This window comes from Rhinolophus hipposideros (assembly GCF_964194185.1).
Source record: "Rhinolophus hipposideros genome assembly, chromosome: 7".
In the NCBI taxonomy this organism is placed as follows: Eukaryota; Metazoa; Chordata; class Mammalia; order Chiroptera; family Rhinolophidae; genus Rhinolophus; species Rhinolophus hipposideros.
Genome location: NC_138053.1, coordinates 48,439,822 through 48,465,245, shown reverse-complemented (window position 1 = coordinate 48,465,245; position 25,424 = coordinate 48,439,822). Strand labels below are relative to the sequence as shown.

The window sequence follows — 25,424 nt, the reverse complement described above, 5'->3', positions numbered from 1 at the left end:
TCTATTTTTCAATGTTGGAAGTGAATACATACTCTTTAAAAATTACTGTCCAAACCAACAAAATACTTCCATGGGCTGCATTTGGCTGTGAGCCACCAGTATGTGAGCTCAGATTTACTGCAATGACTTACAGCTGGAGTGTAGGTTGACACAGATAAGATTTCCTGAGAAGGGCCTACATTTTAGCAATGCACTCCTGAATGTTCTCGTGTCCCCACCCCCACTATTTCCGATTCCTTTGGCTGGGCTGTTTTACGTGAAGTCCATCTCTTCCCATTCACTGTGGCTTGACTACTTTTGCTCTCACAGGATAATCTTAGATCTGGAGGATGCCTCATTGTCATTCCCTTACCATGGAAGGGATGGCAGGGACCATCTTTCTCTATCTTATTTTATAGATTCTGAAGCAAGTATGAGACCCAGAGTGAGTGGTGGAAGGCCTTGCTCGGGTTCTGAGAATGAGGCTCTGATCTGTCCACTACCAAATTGCTGTTTGCTTTGCCTTAATATTGCCTTTAATGCCACATTTACTTCAAAAAGAACAAGATCTTGGGAAACTTGAATTATTTAATATTCTTACTGACTCTTGATCCTGTCTTCATCTGCAGCACGCCCATTTCTGTTCATCTTCTTCCCCCTTTTATGTCCACCCGGCATTCACTTCACAGATACAGCAGCATGGTAACTTCAGAAGATGAGCCCTGGTGAAATTAGTAATCTGTGGATAGATTCTTACTTGGGAAGCAGTTGTCACTGAGGGATTTGTGATTTCTTTCACAGGATTGCAGAAACTAGGGCCTTAGTACAATGATATAATCTGGTCAGAGAAAGCATTTATCCAGAGAAAGCAACTGAGAATTGGATTAAATTTGCAGCAAGATAGTTATTGATTACCATGAATTAAGTTAATGTCACATCTGTACCCTGCTGTCTGTAGTCTCTTTCAGGATTTGTGAGGACAGTCAGCTCTGTTTAAATAGCTTATCTAGTTATTGAATAAACTTATAAGAAAGGCGCAGAATATGGGCTTTTTCCAATGTCTGTCTTACAAGCTAAGATTGCAACTTCTGGCAGGAATCACAACTTGATTTTCTATTTCAAACTCAGAAGGTTAATGTCATGTAGATATTTTATTGCAGTGATTCTCAGTGGGGTATGGGTAGGGTGGAATGAGAATAGCCAGGGACTTCAAAACACACTGGTCCTCCTGGGGATTCTGAGCCATTTCCTCCCAGAGGCAGACACTCCAAGAAAGAGAGATGTTATTGATGGAAGTATGCCATACATGTGAGTGGTGTGAAAACAGAAATAAGGCTAAGAATCAGTGTTCTGCTCTCTGCCAGCCTTGGAAAGACTGCTCACTTTTTCTGATTCGTCTTCTCTTTCCTGGTTAGTCGGGGATAGCAGGAAACTGGCTGACTATCTCACCCACATTAGCAATGTGTTGGCTGCACGTACTGTTTCTTGTACGGGCCATCTTTTCATTTTCTGTGCAATGCACCTGTCTTCATTCATATTCATCTCCACTTTCCCTGTGTCCTGTTGTCCTTTTTCTTGGCATGTTCTCACCTCTTAGAGTTCTGCACTTATTTCACAGAGGTATGTCCTTTTGCCAGAACTGGCTGCATCCTTTGTAGGGCCCAGCACAATAAGAAAATGCAGGGCCCCTTGTTTAAAAAATTATAAAGAATTTCAAGACAGGGACAGCTGAGCATTAGATCATGTGTGGGCTCTTCTAGGCACGGGACACTGTGCAACATGAATTGAACACCATGAAGCCAGCCCTGCTTCTTGCAGTCCAGTCAGGGGCCCAATAGCTTCCAAATGTTCAGGATGTGCCTTTCAGTGCATTTCCAGGATTTTATCCTGATTCCGTAGAACTTTCCCATGGTGAAAAAGATACTATTAGAAAACAAGCCTCTTATTTTAAAGATGCAAAATCTGAGGCTAGGAGAAACTAATTAAAAAAGAGAAAAAAATATCTAAACCCAGGAGTTTTTATTCTCTGAAGAGACTACAAATTAAAAAAAAGTTAATACACAATGGAATACTTTTAATGATGAGAAAACATCATCTCTGATGAGTCAGAAGGACTCTCACTATCTAATGATGACTCAGAATAATCATTTAAAAAGCATCATGAAGACTAAAAGACATTCTGGTTTCCTGGACTTTTTGGTTATTTGAACTTTTGTAATGAATGCGATAAGGGAAATAAACAATAGGCTTGTCAACACACTACAAACAACTGAAAATCATTCCTCTGGGGTGACTACTTTCTGAACAAAGTTAGGAAAAATGGACAGCCTAAGCAATATATAATGAAAAATGAGATTTCTCAGTGAATTTTCTATTGGGAGAAACAATTCATCATAATGTTGTGATTATGTGTAATTGCATCAGTTCCACACAGGAAAAAGGATGAGATAAGCTTTTAATGACATCTTTCAAAGTAGTCAAAGGTTAAGTATATCAGCCTAGGTTATCTGTAGAAATACTGCTTTTGCGTAGTTAGTGGTACAAGTCGGCTCAGGTAACCTCAGCCTTAAAACTTCTGAAATCTATAGTAAGTGAGGAATGGGCTTTTCATCTGCTAGAAAATATTATCCCCTTAGCATATAGGTCCTAAATGTGTTCCTTACTTTATACAACCAAACAGTATTTGGTACAGGTTGTTTCTCTTACCTGCATTTGTAGCCTGTGGCTTCACAAGTGCTGGGAAGACCAGAAGAGGCAACTTGATAACATGCAATTAGCCTGTTTTATCGATTGTGAATACATTGTAATTGTGGCTAGTTTTTGCAGAGGGCCTCACAAAGTCACACCCACATCTTGCAAACCCTTGTCCTTTTCTGCCCTGTTGGGCATTTTTGTATACAGATTGAGTGATTGCACTTATTATCAACAACAATAAAGTTCTATAAGGTATTCTATATACCATGCACTAGTCTAAGCTTTATATATACTAACTGACATGTGAAGTCATTAAGAATTATTATACTCACTTTCCAGTAGAGGAAATTGAGATACAGAGAGTTAAGTAAATTGCCTAAGGTCGCATACGTAGTAAGTAGCAGATTTGAATCCTATCATTTGGCTAATGAAGAGAGGACCTACGGGATCTATTACCAATCCCAGTTTGTGCCTTACACATATAGAGCAGAGTTGGAACTTCATTCTTTGGGTTTCTGCAGTGCCGCCATTTTGTTTGGAAAAACACATGAATATTTCTATTGGGTGGTCTAGTGGTTTTAACAATAGGCCCACAAGCTATTTCATACTCCTTTCTTCAAGAAGCTGAGCTTAGTTTCTCTTCACTTTTGTGTGGACATGACTTAGTAACTTTTTTCTAACAAATAAAATTAGGTAGACGGGATCATGTGTGACTTTGGAGCCTAAGTCATCAAAAGACATCGTGGCATCCGTCTTGGTCGATGTCTCTTTTGGATCACTTGTTCTGGAGGAAATAAGCTTCCATGTCTTGAAGAGAGGACCATGAGACCGGCAGGAAACTAGGAAGCTGGATTCTTGCCAACAGCCCTGTGAGTGAGTTAGAAGTTGATCTTCCAGCCCCCGTGGAGCCTTCAGATGACTGTTGCCCACGTAGACATCTAGATTGCAATCTCATGAGAAACCCTGAGCCAGAACCACCCAGCTAAGCCACTTCCAAAAGCTTGTCCTGAAGAGACCGTGCAATAATAAATGTTCACTGTTTTAGGTCTCTCTGTTTTAGGGTAATTTTTTTATGCAGCAATAAATAACTACCATAGGTGGTATCACGGTGGCCAGTAAACCTTGGCCAGATATTCATAATCAAATTGAGTTTCAGGAACATACTTTCATTTTGGAAAGAGAATCATCTCTGGACTGTTCCCTGTGGGATAGAGCAAGCACCCTGGGCATATTTCCTACCAAATATTTTGAAATCAAGAGACTATATCTAAAATTAACATGTAGCTTAACTCTACCTTGCATTTCAAGATCTCTGAACAGCCTTTCTCTTCTTCCTTCACCTGCAGTGCGCTGAATTGAATTGAATGATTTTCCTGCTATTTGGAAGCTGAGAGCAGTTTGATTTTAACACAACTGTTGCTTAGCAATGAGAAGTAACTTAATGGCTCTACGCTCTTCTGCAAACTGAGAGGGGCCTCCCTGTGTAGCTATTGTCTGTCTGTAATGCTGAATCTAAAATTGTAATGATCATTTTAGGATAAAATTGAAGCTGGCCTATGTGACACATTATACTTATCCTCGCATCTCAGCCACCCAGGGAGTTGCACTGTCCCAGTTTGAGGGCCCTTTACAGAAAAGCTGGTTTCTTGGAATTATGGGGCATTTAGATGTCAAAAACAAAGCTCTAAAGAAGCTAGTAAATTCTTCCTTGGTAGGGGGTTTGTATTCCCTATATACTGACTTTGTGATTCTGAGGCCGAAAACTTGGCTCTTGAAATGTGAGTAGCCGCTGGGCTAATGACGTTAGGGAAAGGGCTATGAAGGTGTGGAGGTTTCAAAGAAATTTGGGGAAGTGAGAGAGGGTGGGAAGTTTAGCTACGACTGACCTCAATACCCAGCTCTTTTGGAAAGGCTCCTAGAAATCTTAGCTGCTTCGAATTTTTAAATGCAAGGTCTATATGTGATTGTTCATCCGAGAGGTTGGTTTAGAGACTCGGAAATCTCTGCCTGAATTAACAGTGTTATTCTTTCCTACTCTTCAGATTAAATGATGCATGAGTTTATTTGATTTTGTGCAATCTTCGATCAGTTATATAAGTCTTTCCCTGTGTACCCAGTGCCATACTGTGGAAAGATAAAAATGAAATAAGAGGCATTGCCTCCACTGTCTAAGAACTAACAAGCCAATAGAGGAGATTAGATGGACAGGCACATAAAGCAAATCTCAAATGATCAAGATGTAAACACTGAGATACAAGATATTGATAATAGTCAGTATAATTATTGGCCATGTTGGTAAACTGTGGACTTGAAAGCCAAGAGAAAAATGTCACAGTAGCAAAATAACAAGGCTTCAGTGCATGACCTTGAAGGAAACGGTTAATACAGTTTCAAAGTATTTCATGCACTCTTCCAATTAGCTTTCTCTAAAAGCAGTGTTGTTGTTTTTAACTTTGAGACAGTTTTTTCCTCTGGATCTGCAAGTTATTCTTTATGGGTGCACGCTTCCTGGTGTGTATAATAGTCTTAGAAATTTAGCTGGTATAAGATCTAGTGCAGACAGCATCTGTCATGCTGTACTAAATTAATATTGCCAAGATTTCTACATGTGCATCATAACGAGAAGTGATGAGAGATCTATACTGAATCAAATTACATTTCAGTGGCTTCAAAAATGAGGAGCCATAAATCCACAGAAAACCCAAATTAGACTAGTTGAAATAGAGTACAATAATAGTATTGTGATGTGTGCATGTGTTGTGTGTGTGTGTGTGTGTGTTTTTTAATAAATGTGGCATATAGTCTTGGAGGGCCAAGCAGCTCCTGTTTCAGATATTAGTGGATCATCAGCTGTACAGACTCTGAGGCTAGATATTTAAGTATGTGTAGCATTTGAGTGGCAACAGCACAGATGTTACCTGCCGGTAATCCTCCTCCTCTTTACAGACTTTTCGTGGTGCTTGCTTCCAATTTTCAAGATTCTGTACACAATTCAGAATTAATTCAAAACAGTAGAGAATCTTAGGATAAACCTCCTTCTGGTAAATAATGTTATGCTACCCAGAGTCAGTTCTGTCGACTCCCGTGAATTTGCATAAAACAAGCCTCTTTAGAGGCAGGCACCCAAATGCCAATAGTCTTGGCAAAGACTAAAGTCTCCTGCCTCCATCTTACTTGCCTTCCTTACTGCAATATTAAAGAGTTGTAAATGATGCTCTCATTCATTTTTTTCTATTTTGGCATTATCGACTTATGCCTTATGTTTGTATACTGCCTTACAATTCCAAAGCCCTTTAATAAGACATGGCATGTGTGTCCATCACAACAAGCCTGGAAAATGGGAAGGCAGGTAGTGTCTTCCTCTTTTAATATATAAGGAAACAGGCTCAGTGAGGTGAAGTAACTTACTCATGGGTAGCTATAAATTGTAAGAATAGAACCTGAGTTCAAGTCTCTGAATAACCAGTCCAGTGCTTGTTCTATTAAACCAGATTACTTTTGTAAAGTGGTATTTCAGAGCCATATATCGCTGATATTTCACGAGACAATTGAACAATTAATTGGTATGCAATTAATTGGTATCCAGTTAATTAATTGGTCTCCAATGATTTTAATTATTGGCCATCTTCAAATATGAATCTCAGCTTCCTTCCCTCTCAGATTCAGTCACTTCCTGTACATAAGGAAGTTTCAAGGACTGCGTTTTTATTCCTGATTTCCCTTCTGTGTTTCATAGTTTGCATTTCATTTCCAGGCAGGGCTCAGGGCAGAGCACCAAAGCATTCCTGAGGAGGGTTCTTGGATACTGATTAACACCCAGAAACACATTTTTAGGGATTTGAACATTTTTTCTTGTTCTCCTAAACATTTCTTCAGATAAACATCATGGCAAGTAGAAGAAATCCCTGAACTCACACACCATGTTTTACTTATTTACTTTTTCATTTTAAAATCGACCAACCATGTATTTCTTTGAAATGCATTCTGCCATTCAACTACCTTCGATAATGACTTAGAGATAGAAGCTTCTCATTGTCAAGATTGACTGCCCTGGTATTTTTTAAAATTTAAACAGCTTTATTGTGATATATTTCATATACTCTACAACTCACCCATTTAAAGCATACAATTCGATGGCTTTTAGTATTGCCCTGCCATCTTTAGTGGGCTTCCAATCTTAATTTTGAAAGCATTCAGGCTGCCTGCTGTGGAAAAGAATTCAGTCGGGAACTATGATGGACTCTGAGTGTCTGAGACAAAGACTCAGAGGCTAGTTATTTAATTAGGTCTTGCTCAGCACTATGGGGTGGGTGGGGGATACAGTTAAGAAACCTCCTTGATCTCTCAGTAGTTAGCGGTTAGTCCGGAGGTTTTGAACTTCTGTTCCGAGAGTAGTAAGAAAGGCTGTGGTGCCCTTCCTGGGGACATTGCTTGCTAGAGAAGTAGCTTCTGATTGCTGGTATTTGGTGACCTGGAAGTGGGAAAAGAAATTACTCAGGGAACAGGGGCCGTGAGGTCCTTAGAGAGAATTGGGTGTTGGTGAGGGCAGAGAAGAATGATGACTCTCTAAGGAGTCAGGATTGAAAAGTGGCTGACAGTGGATTTCAGTGTCACATAAACCTGCATCTGAGTTCTGTCACTTGTCTAAATAAACGGCGTGATCTAGGGCAGCCTCTCTGAGTCTCATCTTTAAAGGGAGGTAATGTACCTACTTCATAGAGCCGTTATGAGGATTAAAGGTGATGATCCTTGTTCACAGCTTAGTTCTCGGCATTGGAAACCAATTAAGCGCCCTACGAATATTTCCTGCTGTTGTTACAGGCTATCTCCTCCACATGATTTATATAAGCTTCTTGAGAACAGGGACTGCTGTGTTTACCATCAGATCTCCAGCCCCTAGCATCGTGTGAGACCAGAGTGTTGAACTGAAATAAATGCATTCCCCTATTGCCCATTTATTCCCTGTCTTATCCTACCTCACTTATATGCACACACGTGTGTGTATGCATACATATAAAAAAGCACATATGGGCATACTACCCCCCACACTGACTGGGCAAGAAGTAGTAAAATATTTGCAAAACAGTATTATGTGCCATCCTCTGGTCATTTGATGAAAGGAGTGTAGTTTCTGGGCCCTATCAAGAGACCTAGAAAGAACTTTGTTAAGTGAATCTGTGCTAAATAATGGCTCTTGCTACAGCAGGCTCTTGTGTATAGTGAGGAAACTTGGGAGAGAAGAGGCTTAGAGGCTCGCCAGTATGTGTTTATAGTAGTAATGGTAGATGCTTAGGACTTGCACTGGACTATTCTGGAAGGGGAAAGAGCCTGAGGAATGTTAGTGTACACATTTTCGATGGACTATTTATAGGACATGGTGGGGGGAGGGGGGAGAATTGCTGCAGATGATTGTGAGTCTAAGTCCTGAAAGGCTAAGTTAACAATACAATAATGATCTCACTTCACAATTAGCTAACTGTTGAGTGTCAGCAAGAAATCTTAAGTGGAGAGAATGAAAGAGGGGAGAAGATGTTCTTCCAAGATGAGCTTGTCCAGCCTCTCTCAGCCCTGGAATAGCATCCCCTGAGTTTATTTATGCCTGGTGGTCATTTTGGAAAGGGCTTGAGGCAGATCCCTGGCTGCATTGTGAGTCAGAAGACATTGCCTGGGCTGCATTCTGGAGAGAATCCAAGGGAGATTGAGTTTCTGGTCCATACGGAACTGATACCTTAATAATAAAAATTACGTTTGCAACCTTGTATCCTGAAGGTATCACACACCCCAGTGAACAAATTCGGTGCAAATTGTTCCCATTGTCAACAACAATGTCACCTGACATGGCTTTTGCCTTCCTACACTGGCTGCACTTTCAGTGGGTTGAAGGGCCAGTGCTCCAGGCTATTGTGTACAGCCTGCAGTTCCAGGTTAAGTCATTTACTAGCTGTTTTGAGTATTAGTTTCCTCATCGCCAAAAAGGAATAATCATGTCAAATTTACTAGATATTTTGAGAATTAACTTTTTTTTCTTATTTTTTTTATTTTAGCACAGTGATAATCAGAAGGAAAGGTGCTACATGAGGACAAATTTGCATGAGTTGCAGGATGACATTTGATTAAGCCCCATGTCCTGGCACCCAGGACTTAACTTATGGCTGTTTGCTGCCCAGTGGCACTTTCCTACTGTCAGTTTGACTTATGCCACAAGAAGGTGGTTCTGTGGGACATAGAGAATTCTGAGAACAGAAAGGCAGGAAGTCTGGGATCAAGGAGAACATCTCCAATAGGACTGAATATCTCCCAGTAGCTTTACTTTACCTACTGTGGTCAGTTCTGGTATTTTCTTATGCAGGGATTCCTTGAGGCTTCCCCTGACACTGCCCTAGCCATACTAGTGTATTATGGGTCCAGCTGCTGGGACTGACATTCTCATGGGAATGTCAGAACCATATTCAGAGTTGGACTTAGCCATACTGGTGCTATAATAATGTACATGTTCCAGTGAAGTTTCCAATGTGGTACAATTCAGTTTATAATGTTTTTAGTCCTGATTAACTTTTCCTGCATAATGATTATAATACTTGATTAATTTATGTTTCAGAACTGGACACATTGGTTTTTTTTTTTGTTTTTTTTTTTATAGTCAGAAGGATCTTGAGAAATAATGCTAAATCTATGGAACAAAGAGGTATTTTTGTTCAAATTCAGATAAAGACTGTGGGTACTAAACTGAACCTTTGGACAATTACTGCTAGTAATTTAAAGCTGTCACCAAAAATCTCAACGCTTTTTTTTTTTTTTTTTTTTTTTTGTGGCCAATATAGGAAATGGTTTAACGTGTCTAAAAAGAGAAAAGGATGTTCAAATTTAAGGTATCCTTTCTGCCTTCAAATATAGGTAGTTTTTTTTTTTGGTAGTGTGCGATTCTCTTCCTACTACAAAGCTATCAGATTCAGAAAAAGGGTGACTTTATCTACTCCACATGAAGATTTTATAATGTATTATTTCTGAAAATTTATGTGCTTAAAAATAATACGGGAATGGTAGAGTGAAGAGCTTGGCAAATTTTCTTTCTAAAAAGCAATGATAAAATTGGATAAAATTATCAAGACCAACCATTCATATTCTCCTGAAATAAATCACAGGCATACAACCAGCTGATAAGCTTTTACCCGAGAAAAACTCCTGAACTTCAGATAAAAACAGTGGGAATCTGTGGCATTGAAGCCTAGGGATGCTCTTCTCCCCTCATTCCCAGCTCCTTCAGTGTGGGGCAAGCTATGAAAACCAGCAACTTTGTTGTCAGAGGGTGATGACTTCATTTGGAACAGAAAAGAAAGTAGGAAAAAAAACCCCAATGTTGGGTGATCTCGAGCTCAATGGCAAACAGACAGAAACACCCACATTGTAGCTAGCCTGAGGTTGTGATCCAGGTTAGAGCATAGAAGTAAAAGCAACAAAGGAATTAGAATCAAAATGGTACATTATAATATATTTATCCAACACAAAAGAAGGTAGTAAAGGATGAACAGAAGAACAAAATTATTAGACATTGTGGTAGGCAGAATAATGACTCCCCCCATATGTCCACATCTTAATTACTGTAGTTAGTATGATACCTTACATGACAAAGGGAATTAAGATTACAGTTGAAACTAAGATTGTTAATCAACTGACCTTTAGATAGCAAACTTATCTGGATTATCTCAGTAGGCCCAATATAATCATAAGGTTCTCTAGAAGAGGAAGAGGGAGGCAGCAGATCTATGTCAGAGTAATGAGATGTAAGAAAGCCTCAACTGATCATAGCTGGCTTTGATGATGTAAGAGGGCAATGAGCCAAGGGATGCAGGCAGCCTCCAGAAGAAGGAAATGTCAAGAAAATGGATTCTCCTTTAGAATCTCCAAAAAAGGAACACAGCCTTACCAACATTTTACTTCTGACCCAGCATCAAGCTTGACCTCTATAACTGTATGATAATACATTTATGTGTTGTAAGCCTCTAAATTTATGGTAATTTGTTACAACATCCACAGGAAACTAATACAGAATAAATAGAAAACAAACAGCAAAATGGCAGATGTAAATACAAGTGTATCAAATTCCATTAAATATGAATTGATGACACATGCAAATCAAAAGACAGATATTGTCAAACCACATAAAAAAGATCTAGCCATATGCTATATATAAGACACATTTTAGATTAAAAGACACACATAAGTTGAAAATAAAAGAATAGAAAAAGAGATTCCATGTAAATAGTAACCATAAGAGACTGGAGTGGCTCCATTAATATCAGGCAAAATAGAATATAAGACAGAAAAGTGTTACTAGAGGCAAAGAGGGATGTTTTATAATAAAAATATGGTCAATTCTTTTTTTTTTTTTTTTTAATATGCAAGCACAGTTTATTAGTGATACATTCTTAGGGAAGAGAACAGGCCTAGCCAAGGTAAGAGAGAGAGGCACAGGCTCCCAGTATTAGTGATAACATTCTCGGGGAAAAGGTTGGGGAGCCAAGGTTGGGGAGAGGGGGGGAACAGAGAGACAGAGACAGAGAGACACAGAGAGACAGAGAGAGAGAGAGAGAGAGAGAGAGAGAGAGAGAGAGAGAGAGAGAGAGAGAGAGAAGCCTAGGTTCCCGATGTTAGTGATACATTCTCAGGGAAGAGAACAGGCCTAGCTGAGGCATGAGAGCAGGGCAGAGGGGCAGAGGGAGAAGGGGAGAGAGAGAAAAAGGAGGAGAGAGCGAGGGCAAGAGTGTTGGAAGGCCAGAGAGTTCGAGGGCCAGAGCTGGTCAATTCTTTAAGAATACATAATAGTTATAAATGTATATGCACCTAACAACACAGCCCCAAATACATGAAGCAAAAACTGACTGAAATGAAAGAAATACACAATTCAACAAAAATAATTGTTAACTTCAATACTGCACTCTAAATAATTGATAAAATAACTATGTAGAAAATCAAAAGGCTATAAAAGACAACCAACACTGTCAATCAATATGACCTAATAGACATTTGTAGAATACTGTATGCAATGAAAGGAGAATATACATTCTTTAAAGCAGACATGAAAATATCTCTAGGGTAGACCATACTTTAAGCCATAAAACAAGTCTGAGATTTTTAAAAGATTGAAGTTACAAAAGGTATGTTTTGAGAACACAATGGTATTAACATAGAAATTAACAGAAATAAATTTGGAAAATCTCAATTATTTGGAAATTAACACATTGCTAAATAACTCATAGGTCAGAGAAGAAATCACCAGAGAAATTAGAAAACATTTTGAAAGGAATGAAAATGAAAACACAGCATATTAAAATTTATAATATGCAGTCTTTAGAGGGGAATTTATAGCTTTCAATACTTACATTAGAAAGTAAAATTGATCTCAAATCAACAATCTAAGCTTCTACCTTAAGAAACTCTTAAAAGGAAACAGACTAAACCCAAAGTGAGCAGAAGAAAGGAAAGATTGTAGCATAAATAAATAAATTAAAAAATAGAGAAAACCAATAAAGCCAAAAGTTATCTTTTTGAAAGGATCAACAAAATTGACAAGCCTTAACTAGAGTGATCGATAAAAGGAGATAGGAGACAAATGGCCAAAATAAAAAATGAAAGCAGGGATACTGCAGCCAATTCTACAGAAATGAACAATTATAAGGAAATACTATGAATAACTTTATGCCAACAATTGATATGAAATAGTCTTATAAGACAGAAATGGGTAAAACGGATCTAAAAAAGGAAAGAAAATCTGAACAGATCCCTAACAGATAAAGAAATTGAGTTAGTAATTCAAAATATTCCCCCAAAGAAAATCCCAGCCTTATATGAATTCACAGGTAATTTCTACTAAACATTTAAAGAATAAATTATGTTAATCCTTCACAAAATCATGAGACTAGTATTACCATGATGACAAAACCAGACAAAGACATAAGAAAAGAAAACTACAGATTAATAATGCTCATAAATATAAATACAGAAATTCTCAGTAAAATATTAGCAAAGCAAATCTAGCAACTGGTGAAAAAAATTAAATGCCATGACCACGTGTATTTTATCCCAGGAATGCAAGATTGGTTTAACAACAGAAAATCAATTAACATAACATATATAAATATAATAAACAATAAAAAATCATATGATTATCTCAATAGAAACAGATAAAACATTGTATAAAAATCTAACCAAGAAAGTAGGACTAGAAGGGGAATTCCTTAGTCTGACAAAAGTCATCTGTGAAAATTGTACAGTTAACATCATACTCAGTGGTGAAAGACTGAATGCTTTCCTTCTGCTATCAAGAACAAGATCAAGGATATCTTGCCACTTCTATGGAACATTGCACTGGAGTACCTTTCCAGTGCAATAAGAGGTGGAGAAAGGTAATGTAAAGACATTCTAATTGGAAGAAAGGGAGGAGGTAAAGCTGTCATTATTCACAAATGACATGATCTTGTATATAGAAAACCATACGGAATCCACACAAAAACTGCCAGAACTAATAAACAAGTTCAGCAAGGTTGCAAGACATGAGATCAATATGTAAAACTCAGTTGTATTTTATATACAGTGAACAATCCAAAAAGGAAATTAAGAAGACAATTCTATTCAGAAGAGCATCAAAAAGTCAAATACTTCAGAATATATTTAACAAAAGAAGTGAAAAGTTTGTATACTACAAAGTACAGAACATTGCTGAGAAAAATTAATAGAGATGTAAACCAAGTTCATTGATTGGAAGATTCAATATTTGTCAAGATGGCAATTTCCCCAAAACTGATCTATAGATTCAACACAATTTCTAGCAAAATACCAATAGGCATGTTTGAAGAAATTCATAAGCTGATTCTAAATACACTCGTATGCATAAATCTCAGCAAGGATCTTTTTTTTTTTTTTTTTTGGTAGAGTGCTAACATTTCTATGGAAATGAAAGGACTCAGAACAGCCAAGACAATTTTGAAAAATAAGAACTAAGTTGGAGGACTTCTACTTCCTGATTTCAAAACTTTATAGAAAAAAAAACTTTATAGAAGACTACAGTTAGCAAGATAGTATGATACGGGCATAAAGATATTCATACATATCAGTGGAAGAGAAGTAGGAGTCTAGAAATAAATCCTTACATTATGTCCCATTGATTTTGTATAAAGGTACCAAAGCAATTTAATGGGAAGAAGGATAGTCTTTTTAACAAACAGTGCTGGAGCAATTGGCTGGCTATAAGCAAAAAGATTAATTTAATCCTAAATGTAAGGGCTAAAATTATGGACTTCAATAAGAAACAGGAGAAAATCTTAGTGCATTGGGTTGGGCAAAAAAATTTTAGATACAACATCAAAAGCAAGATTCATAAATGAAAAAATGTTGATAAATTGGACTTCATCAAAATTGAAAACTTTTTTACTTCAAAGGACACCATCAAGAAAGTGAAAAAGATAACCCATAAAGAACTGGGAGGAAATATTTACAAATCGTATATTTGACAAAGGATTTCTATCCAGATTATATAAAGAACTCTCACAGCTTAATATTAAGAAGACAAACAATCAAAGTGAAAATAAATGGACAATTTGAATAGATATCTCACCAAAGAAGATAAACAAATGGCTTAAAAGGACATGAAAAGATGAAATACAAATTAAAACCTCAATGAGATACTACTTAATACCCATTAGAATAGCTATAACAAAATTGACGGAAAAATAACAAGTGACAGTGAGAATGTAGAGAAACAAGAACTCACCTACATTGCTGGTGGAAACATAAAATAGTAAAGCCACTTTGGAAAAATCAGTTGGCCAGTTTCTACAGTGTTCAACATAAGCGTATCATAGGATCCAGCAACGGCACTCCAGGGTACTTGGCATCTACACAAGAGAAATGAAGCCGTATGTTCACACAAAGACTCACACATGAATTTTTATAGCAGCATTAATCATAATAGCCCCAAATTAGAAACAATCAAATGTCCGTCAACAAGTGAATGGAGAAACAAATGTGATACAATAGAATATTATTCCATCGTAGAAAGGAATGAATGAATGATACATACTAACCACATGGATGAACCTCAAAAATATTGTGCTCAGTCAGGGTCAGCAATTTTTTCTAAAGATCAGATAATTAATATTTTTGGCTTGTGGACCACATGGTCTCTGTGGCAACTTCACAGCTCTGTCCTCATGGTGCGAAAGCAGCAACAGGCAATACATTAATGATTGGGTGTGATTGTGTTCCAGTAAAACTTTATTTACAAAAAAACAGGCAGCAGGTAGATTGGGGACTCCTGTTCTAAATGAAAGAAGCCAAATGTAAAAGACCCCGCACGGTATGATTCCTTTTATATGAAATGTGTAGAAAAGTAGATCTGTAAGACAGCAAACATTCATGATTGCCCAGCTTGGGGTTGGGAGCAGGGACTGACTGTACATCAGCAGTAGGGGCATTTTGGGAGTGATCGAGTGTTCTATAATTGGATTGTGATTATGGTGCACAACCCTATACATTTACTCAGTGTCAGTGAATTATACACTTAAAATGGGTGATGTACACTTAAAATGGATTCATGGCATGTAAGTTATAGCTCAATAAACCTGTTAAAAATTATATGTACTTTCATTTGTTTTTCTTTCTGTTGTTTCACTGGCTTAGCCATTTTATCCTCATATTATTACTTTCATCTTCAGTGGAAAATGTATTTTATTAGTGACACTTGCATGTCCAAGGTAAGAGCAGTACTTAAGAGAATTTTATAAATGCCTTGTAACGTTGAACTCTTCCCTCTAGAGCAAAAGTTGCTATGAGTTAGGTGAGTTCCTTTTGAACTCTCTCTCACAGGAACCTTATTGTAAGAAAGATCCTGTTAGAACTCGGACGCGAGCTTTCTAGCATAGCATCATCAGTGCCACTTGGTATCTAGAACCAAATGTCAGGCACTGTGGTTTTAAAGGTGGATAACAAAGGAGCTTCTAATTGTATGTATTTTCTTCCTGCCTTCTTTAACAGTTCTTATGATCGCTAACCTAGAACTAGAGTAGGTTAATTCATCTGATGCTTAAGGAATTGTCCATACCTTTTGAAGATCCTTTTATGCTAAGAAGAGAGCACTGATGTGATGTGTGCCAGTCGTCCGCTGTGATCATTGCATTTCCCTCCGAGTCTCAGCTGGTTCAAGGACTCAACTCAAATTCCATTCTGGGATCATTGCCTAATTGCCACTGCATCTTACCAAGAGAGTGAGTTAATAAAGTGTGGAACCATTAGGATTTTGGATACACCGGCCAGCTCTCATAGAACTACAGATTATGCTGCTGGTGACAGAATTGGTCAGACCGCGAGAAAGAGGGCCACGTGATGGCTGGGGCAGTGGTCTGCTGATTTGGTTTCATTTTGCTTATCAGAGAACATTTCCAAGGTGTTATAAGAAAATAGCTTCTTTTCTGGGCTGATGGTAGGGAATAAGCACTAATGAATCACTTCACTGTACGATTGCGGTGCTGCTATTAAATCCTCACCCTTAGACCTGAGTATAAGAGCCAGTTTTTAGAATCTTCAGAAGCTAGAGGAGAAAATGTGTCCCCTCAGGAGGATGTGCTATTTACCAGTCAGGGGCTGTTATCAGTGGCTGAGCTTACTGAACATGATGTAGCTGGAGAGAACCTCTTAGACAAAATATAAATACTGTTTTGTCCCCACTGTGGCCTCTCCTCCCCTTGTGTACAAAGATTCCCACATAAGAATTGTGTACAAATGATTTGATGCTTTATTTAAATCCATGTAATGAAGATACTACTATGAACATTAACTAGTATCCCATTGCCGGTATGTTAGTCTAATATGCATTATTATCTTCTATTTAAATTCGTTCATTTTGTTAGTCTTTTTCCCTGAACCTATTGAACAATTTTTTGCAGTGGTTTGGTTTGGTTTGATTTTCATTTAAGTAAGAGGTCAGGTTCTGCCAGGCAAACAGTGACAAAGACAAGCTTTTTTTTTCAACCTTTCACAGACTAACTGTCTTCTAAACATGGGCTAAGGGGGCCTAATTCACCCAGCACTATCCTCAGGGTGAGAGAGGCTTCTGTGTGAATTCTTATCTCTGCTGGGATTCCTTCCTTCCTTCCTTTTTTCCTCTGGTATCTGGCAGGAAAGATAGCTCCTCGTTTCTAACTGCAAATATTGAGCAGAATGGGCTAATTCCTGGATGTTTGGCATCAGGCGCTTGCTATCTGTTTTTCATGAAAGTTTGGTTGTGGGGAACAAATTAGCTATTTTTCTTGGGAAGAGATTTATTACAGGGTCGTGGGTACCTAGGCTTGGGGCTGGGCTTCCAGGAATCACCTCTGGGACACCATGTAGGACTGACCCAGGGGGCTCCTTGCTCTGATATCCTGGGGTCGGGAGCAAGCAGGAGATCACTGGGAAACTGGTGACCCAAGACTGACTTCGCGGGATCAGTGACCAGGACATGGCAGCTGCCTCTCCAGAGGCTGCCTCATGGGCTGGGACGCTGCAGCGCCCTGGTCAGGCCTGCCAGCGGAAAGGGCTACTGCCTTTCACGTCCACTTTCCAGACCCTGCGCAGATGCTCTCATTTTCATTCAGAACCTGAGTTACAGGAGAGTCTGGGAAAGGCAGTTTTTTAGCTTTTGAACTCTCCAGCCCCAGAGTATAGGAAGGAACCCCTCTCCATCTTACTTAGTCTTTTACATGTAATGAGTTATGCTTGTAAGAAAAGATGTGAATGTTTAACCATCTCAATTCAAATACAAATATGACTACATTGCAAGAACGTGCAAAAATGAGATAGTCCAATAGGCACAGAAGGTGCCTATTTGTTAAATCCTTCTCTGTATAGTTAAATCCATCTCTGTTGACCCCCAAACTCGCTAATTTAAAATATCTTCAGGCAAAGTAATTTTTGTGCGATATGTAGTCTAGAGGGTTCTTGTGGGATCCCAGTTTCTGGGCATATGAGTGAACATCAAGTTCTATGCTTTGATTAAGGGGCACTTTCCCCTGCCCTGGGGAAAGTACAGATGTGATGTGTGTCCCCGCAGTAGGTTCTGTGTAATCCGAGAGCTAAGCTGGTCATCAGCAGCGGATGTCTGCTCATTTTAGAACTCTTTATAAGATGGGGAAATTAGAACCTGTGATGGCTGTAGTCACATCTGTAGTAGACGTGAACGGTACCTGAGGACATTGTGCAGTGCAAACCCTACTACTTATGAGGTTATTGTCGGAGTTAAATAAGTTAATATGTTTAAAGTGCTTAGAACAGTGCATGGCAAATAAACACTATGTAAGTGATTGCTATGTCATTATTATGTTCTATAAAATGAGGATAGCTCTGGCTATAGCATTGTTGTAAGGCTTAAGTGAGTTTAGTCCCTGGCATAAGTAAGCACCAAATGAATCTTAGCTACAAATAATAATTATAATGCTTTAGTTCTTAGAGTGATACTTTTGCTGTAGTATGTAGCCTCTTTTACTACAGAGTCACTGGCTTGAATTTGAGCAAAGCACACCAGAGCCATTTTCATTTCTTCAGGACAGGGCATTTTCTCAGCAATGTGCGCATTTACTCCTGAGGTTTAGAATATTCTTTATAGTCACTCAGTAGAATCTCAAGTCCAAGAAGTTAGTTTACTTTTGGAAAATTATTTTTCTAACCAACGTGACTTCACACCACACTTATTCACTGTGTGAATTAAGGTCTCTGCCTTTAATATTGGGCCAAGTTTGATGAGAAAATAAGTCAACCTTCATGAAGGTTAGGAATCAATATGGTTCATTAATTTATGTTTTTATTAACCAAATACTTTGGCCTGATTTGGTAGAAAATATTTTTGTACAAGTATCTGGTAGACTGTTGGATCATTTCTATAACACTGAATAATTTCTTGGAAAGTTAAATAGAAAGTACTTTCAGAATTTGTGTTGTTTTTTTTTTTTAATGGACTTTCTCCAGCCTGATGAATAGTGACAGTAACACAAACTTAGGGAGTGGAATTCTTGGGAGCTTCTTATATCTTCTGGCAGTTGCATACCAATCAGTGAGTATTGGCCTGATCAGCAAAGTATGGATTCTGGAGGGAGGGTGAAATTCTTATATGGGAGTTAAAGTCCTATGTAGATGAAGTGAAAGTGTCTGGGGAGGGCAAAGAGGAAATTTGAAGCTCTCAAATATGTTTTAAGTATTGTTACCAATGTGTAATATTTGAAAGTTCTCAACATTGAGCACTGAGTGACCATCTGTCATTGAAATGAAACAAATAGACTTTGTCTGAAATACTCTGCAGAGACTTGCAAGATGGTCCCAGCCAGGGTCCTGAGAGGGTTCCCCAAAGGTGGAGCTCAGTGTGACCCTGCCTTCCTGTGCAGGGACTTTCCCTGGGGCTGAAGTTTCCACAACTGTGTACAAGCCTCTCTTCTCAGTCCCCAGTTGGTAAACTGAAAGTACTTTAATGATACCTCTAATCTTGTGGTTACAGACCCTAGGGAGGACGGGATGGGAGGAGAAGTGTGGTAAATTCCAAAGCAGGGAGGTTCCGGAACCTCCTGACTCAGGAAATACCAAAGTCTTCCAATGAACAGAACCAGTCTGTCTTGGTATATTTATCCACAAATGAGAAAGTGAATAAACAAGCTTGGATTTTAAAAAACAAAAACAATTGAACAGATTGACTGAGTCCCCACTGCATGTAAGACCCTTTGCACGAAGACCCAATGTTTCAGGTCTTTCACATGGAACCTCAAAGTGGGGCTCAATTTCTTTTGATACTTGAATTACAATAATTTAAGAACTGCCTCCCCCACCCTGCATCCAATGCATGAGGGGTTGGACAATTAAGTTTGCGAACTCATCAAAAGTGGTACATACCTCATTGCTGAATATCACTATGGTCACGTTCGAAGTGCTCCCCTTGGGAAGCTATGCACTGACACCAGTGCCTAGTCCACCCTTCAAAGCAATTTTGGAACTTTTTCTGGAATGGCCATCAGAGCTGTCATCATATTACATATTGATGTCCTGAATGTCATCAAAATGTCTTCCTTTCAATATTTCCTTTATCTTTTGGTAAAAAAAGAAGTCACTGTGGGCCAGATCAGGTGAGTAGGGAGGGTGTTCCAATACAGTTATTTGTTTACTGGCTAAAAACTCCCTCACAGACAGTGCTGTGTGAGCTGGTACACTGTCGTGATGCAAGAGCCATGAATTGTTGGTGAAAAGTTCAGGTCATTTAACTTTTTCACACAGCCTTTTTAGCACTTTCAAATAGTAAACTTTTTTAACTGTCCAGTTGGTACAAATTCATAATTAATAATCTCTCCGACATCAAAAAAAGGTTAGCAACATCATTCGCAAAGTTAATTGTCATTGGAAAGTCCATCTTTTAAAGACTTCCTTGGGAATATTTCCAAGTATTCCCAGTGCTGTTTTTCCCTGTCCTTGCTTGCATGCAAGTGCTCCTCTAGGCCAGATGTCCCATCCGAACTACATCAGAGCCCACCTGCTGGTCCTAGGTGCCTCTGCTACTGCTACAGAAGCCTTGCTTAGTCCACAGGGATTCTCCTGAAGCTCACCCACTCTCTTAACCATCCCTGGGGCTGGTACAGATCCCTGCTAACTTGCCTGGACCACTGGCTTCCACTTTCCCTAAGCCCTGGGACTTCTTCTGGGGCACCAGTTCAGACTCCTCTTTTCTTGTCTCTTGGCTCTTAAGAACTCCTACCATCCTTTCCCACGTCTGAGCTGGTTCTGTCTTTGCCACATGGGTCCGCCTGATGTATCTCAATGTCATTGAACATTCAAGAAAATAGATTGGGTTATCTCATGGATGTAATCAGATGTATGGGATTGGTACTGTGCAACTTTTCCGAGGAGCACCCAGGACCAAAGCACCAGTGGATTGATTATTGGGGCGAGGTGACACTTCACTCCTCCTGCCAAAGAGGAACGCCAAAGAACTCCTCCAAAAGCTCTTTCCTGCTTACAAACACTCTAGTGATTCTTAGAATAAGCAAGAAAGACACAGCCTCATTGTTACATGTGAGGGAGTGGGAGCATTGAGTTGAAGAGATTGAGGTGCTAGAGGAAAGATGGAGGAAGGAATGGCACAGAGGTAATTGATGATGCCCGAGAAGCAAGGATATCAGATGCACCGTGGGAGACCTGAGCTTTGGCCAGGGAGACACTGAGGAAGGGACCTTAGAAGCATCTAAATAAACACCTCTTGTTACCAAAGAGGAAACTGAGACTCTGATAGATTTAAGGACTTTTCCAACGTCATTCAGTGAGCTAAGCCCATTAAACAATCCCCAATCCATTATTTCTCCTATCACATCTTGCTGTTCTCTCCAGGAGTGAAGGAAGAGAGGGAGGATAGAATTGCAGAGAGATTTTGAAGGAAAGGGGAGTTAAGGTGTCTCCTGATCTCCCTCATGAGGTAACTACAATCTTCAAGTTCTGGGTAGTGTGTGTCAGTCAGAGGATTGCCATATTATGCTCACTGCCCTCAATGGATAAGATGATGGATCCGAAGCTGTTGGCGGTTAAGGGGCTGGGGGCAAGTCAGTGACCAGTCAGCATTGTTAAACTAATTCACTGGAACAGAATTATACAGTGAGCTGCTCAGAATCTGTCTGAAATCCTAGAGAGTCTTTAAACTGCACACTTCCATACACAGTTGAATGACAAAGATACTCTCCTCACTGTGCTTTCTGTAAGTTTCAAAGCAGGTCAGAATTTAAAACGAAAGTCTACATAGCAGCTGCAGACATGAATGCTTGCATTCTGCCCCTCCACCTTTCTGTGGCCGCCTCCAGGGCACTTGAGGAAAAGCAGAAGCCTACCTGGCATGTTCTGATGGTGTGATGAAAGACACAGAGTATGGAGCAAGCAGCACAATAACTGAACATTGACAGAATCAGACAGACTTGGTATTCAGACAGAGCGGAGCCGTTCTCTGGAGAGACTCCCAGAGTCGTGCTTCCTGAGCTCACTTTACGCCTCAGGTCTCAAATCTCTGCCTCTGTCATCACGTGGCCGCCTTCTCTCTGAGTGTGTCTGTGTCCAAATTTCCCGCTTCTTATAACCACACTGGCCCACCCTGATCCAGTTTGACATCTTAACTTGATTACATTTGCAAAGACCCTATTTCCAAGTAAAGTGATGTTGACAGGTTCTGAGTGGACATGAATTTGGGGGCACTATTCAGTTCAGCACAGACCCCTACATCTGATCCATCAGCAAGCCTTAGTCCCTCTATCTCCTTCATAATTTTTACCACTCCTGCCACAATGTTTGTCCAAACCTGCCTCACCTGGGTCACCTGGGTTACTGCCTCATACCTGGCTCTCGACACGTTTTCCCCATCCAGTCCACTCTACAGAAAGCAGCCACAGTAACCTTTCCAAAGTGTAAATCAGATTATATGATTCCCCTGCTCAAACCCTCTGGTGACTTCCCAATACCAGAGACTATAATGCAGCTGTTTAGAGCTTCTGGGTTAGTGAACACGTGAAGATTTGGGGAGAGTGGCGTGCTCTGAGAGTTCCACACCCTTTCCCAACATCTTGCTCTGTGCCTCTCTTCTATCTGACTATTTCTTTTATTACAAACTGATGATAACAAAAAAAGAGAGAGAGAAAAACAATCCAGCTCTTTAACTTGGCTTGAAAGATGCCTGGTGATCTTGCTCACTGTGTAACTTGTCTCCCTTCTCCTGTCCCCATATTCGCTGGACTCCAGTCACAATGGGTTGCTTTCTGTCCCTCAGTCATGCTGAGCTGTCTCAGGGACTTTTTATTCATGGTTCTGCTGAAATATGTTTCCCCCATATCTTCAGATGACTGCCTCCTTTTCAAGGTTCTAATTCAAGTCCCAACTCACATCCTCTACTTAGAAAGGCCTTCCTCAATCCAGCCTAGCGAATGTGCTGTCTCGAATGTGCTGTATTCAGACAGAGTGGAGCCGTTCTCTGGAGAGACTTCCAGAGTTGTGCTTCCTGAGCTCACTTTACGCCTCACACGTTAGCCTATTTTTTTTCCATGTAGCTCTTCTTTTCAAAATCCAAATTTATCTTATTTGTTTATAGATAATAAACTGAATATTATTTATTTGTCTCCCCAGTAGAATGTAGGTTCCTATGAGTAGCTGATTAGTTTTCCTTATTTACAGCTGTACCCCAGCTCCTACAAAAGAGACTGGAACAAACGCTTAGTAAGTATTTTATGTCTGACTAAAATGGGCTACCTTTGTGTGTTGTGACTTCTACCCTCCTTCCCTCCAAGGTATGTTTCATTTTTTAGTGGTAAAACCTACATTTTTATACATTAAAAGCTTTTGTATAAATTCTTATATGTTAACAGTTAAGAGAGAGAAATACTTTTTTTAATACCCTCTCCCTAACTATCTCTAAAATTCCCTGGTTTGGTTTCTTCAGAATGCAATATGTCAATTTTATGCCTCACCCTCTACCTGAATACACAGGTCCTTGTTTATTCACAAATTTATACACAGCCTCCCAGATAAGAAGCTATCATTCATCCCCTACCCCCAACCCATGGAAATGCATTTCTAGATGTGTGTGGAAGAGTCTGTAGAAAGAAATACAGAAGGATTTTAAAAATTATTTTTTACTTTAGAAATTTATAAATTGTTTTAAAAATTATTATTTGGGTTTGTGGGGAACGTTAACCTAATGCCAAGGATATGAATATTGTCCCACAGCAGGCTATGTCACATCTTATCCAGGAGAGGTAGTGAGTGCCCACCAGGGAATTCCAACTAATGTACATAGTTTCACATAGTTGGTTATCAAGTTGGGCAAAAAAGAAAACTCTCAGGAAGTTTAAACGTTGTCTTTGTTTTTGGTGTTCTTCATGTTAACCATTTCTAGAGCATTCTCTGTATTTTCACAGGCCTTTTTAGGTAATACTGGTTTTGCTGTCAAGAAACTCTGACCAAGAGTGTTATATATCTTGATTTAAAAAAAAATAGATTGCTATATTTTAGTTTCCAAACTCGTTCAAGTTATTGTCTCCCATAAACGTTTGTCACCGTTAAGTTTCTAGCCTATATCGTTCCTTCTTGCCTCAGCAATTTTCTTGAAAAGTCATTTCAGCTTGCTTACTCTGTAGCTTCACTTCTCACCAACTCCTCAAATGCCCCCATTCCGCTTTGGCAGAAGTCTCCATCGCCCTCCGTTCTGCCAGTATATTCTTGTTATGTTTCTGCACCAGCACAAAACCTGATGACAGCAGTGATGGGAGGGCTGCAAATTATAAGCAATAAATAGGGACAAGGTGGACTCCCTGTGAACGACCTCTCAGGCAGCATGTTTCTGTGGGAAGAGTCTGGACTTTAGAATCAAATAATCTGGCCACAAATCCTGGCTCTGCTTTTACTTTCTGTGACCTTAGGTGGCTGTTGAACTTCTCTGAGCCTGTTTTCTCATATGAAAAAGCAAGAACTATGTTTTATGGAACTGTGAGAATTAAAAGAAGAAATACACAAAGGTTCTCAATAAATTTTATTTTAAACACAGTATATAATCACTTCTTTAGGAACCTGAACACACATTTTTCAAAATCCGTAAGAACAAATCCGCTGACAGTTACTGATTTCTTTGAAAGATGAAAGCAAAGATTTTGATTTTATCATTTTCCATGTATTTTTCATCACAAATAATAATAGACCTGTTGAGCTTCTCCTCATGCCAAAAGGATGTGTTTTTTTCATTGTTGCAGTTAATCACACTTAGAGAGAATCTCAGGATAACCTGAGTAAGGAGAAGAACTTAAAAACTGAAGGGCATTTTTTCATTGCCTCATTAGTATCTTCACATAGTGTCTTATGCAACATTTGTTCATCACATTATTCAAAGGATAAAATGAAAATTTCCTCCTTTTCTCTATTTTCAACTTCCTTGCCTCCCTCCACATATCATATGTTCTGCCTGTGATAGATTTCAGATCCAGAGTCATCAGAGTAATACGGTGAAAGAATGACCTTAATTCAGTTATAGAGCATCTGCAGGCACTTTCAAATAGTTTCGATTGGGAGTGATGCATTCTGTGTTAAGAAAAATACCTGCTGGGTACCTATGTGCATAGCTGAAGGGCCTACAAAGGTACTTGAGATAAAACCCTTCACCAAGGGGGTGTACAGTTTAGTGAGAGAGATGGCACATTGCTATAAGGGATGGAACAACTCACCAGGTGTCTGGTGGCAGGACCATAAAGTTGAATCTCATTCTTTTTTTTTTTTTATTAAATTTATTGGGGTGACAATTATTAGTAAATTTACATAGATTTCAGGTGTACAATTCTGTATTACATCGTCTATAAATCCCATTGTGTGTTCACCACCCAGAGTCAGTTCTCCTTCCATCACCATATATTTGATCCCCTTTACCCTCATCACCCACCCCCCACCCCCTTACCCTCTGGTAACCACTAAATTATTGTCTGTGTCTATGAGTTTTTCTTTCTCATTTGTTTGTCTTGTTCTTTTTGGTTTATATACCACATATGCTTTGTTTACGGTGGCCAAGACATGGAAACAACCAAAATGTCCTTCAATAGATGAATGGATAAAGAAGTTGTATATATACACAATGGAATACTATTCCGCGTTAAGGAAAGATGATATAGGAGCATTTGTGACAACATGGATGGATCTTGAGAGTATAATGCTAAGTGAAATAAGTCAGACAGAATCTC

At 39.1% G+C, this 25,424-nt stretch overlaps 1 protein-coding gene across 7 annotated transcripts in view; it reads left to right on the top strand.

Annotated features, from left to right (window-relative positions):
• Window positions 1–25,424, top strand: part of RASGRF2 (Ras protein specific guanine nucleotide releasing factor 2) — a 230,559-nt gene that overhangs the window by 156,199 nt on the left and 48,936 nt on the right. For 4 of the 7 annotated variants that reach the window (XM_081052888.1, XM_081052887.1, XM_081052884.1 and 1 more), the window contains exon 18: window positions 22,879–22,920. The exons of the other annotated variants lie outside the window; for them this stretch is intronic. In XM_081052888.1, coding sequence (XP_080909014.1) covers window positions 22,879–22,920 — 42 coding nt within the window. The remainder of the gene's footprint in view (window positions 1–22,878; window positions 22,921–25,424) is intronic. 7 annotated transcript variants of the gene reach the window in all.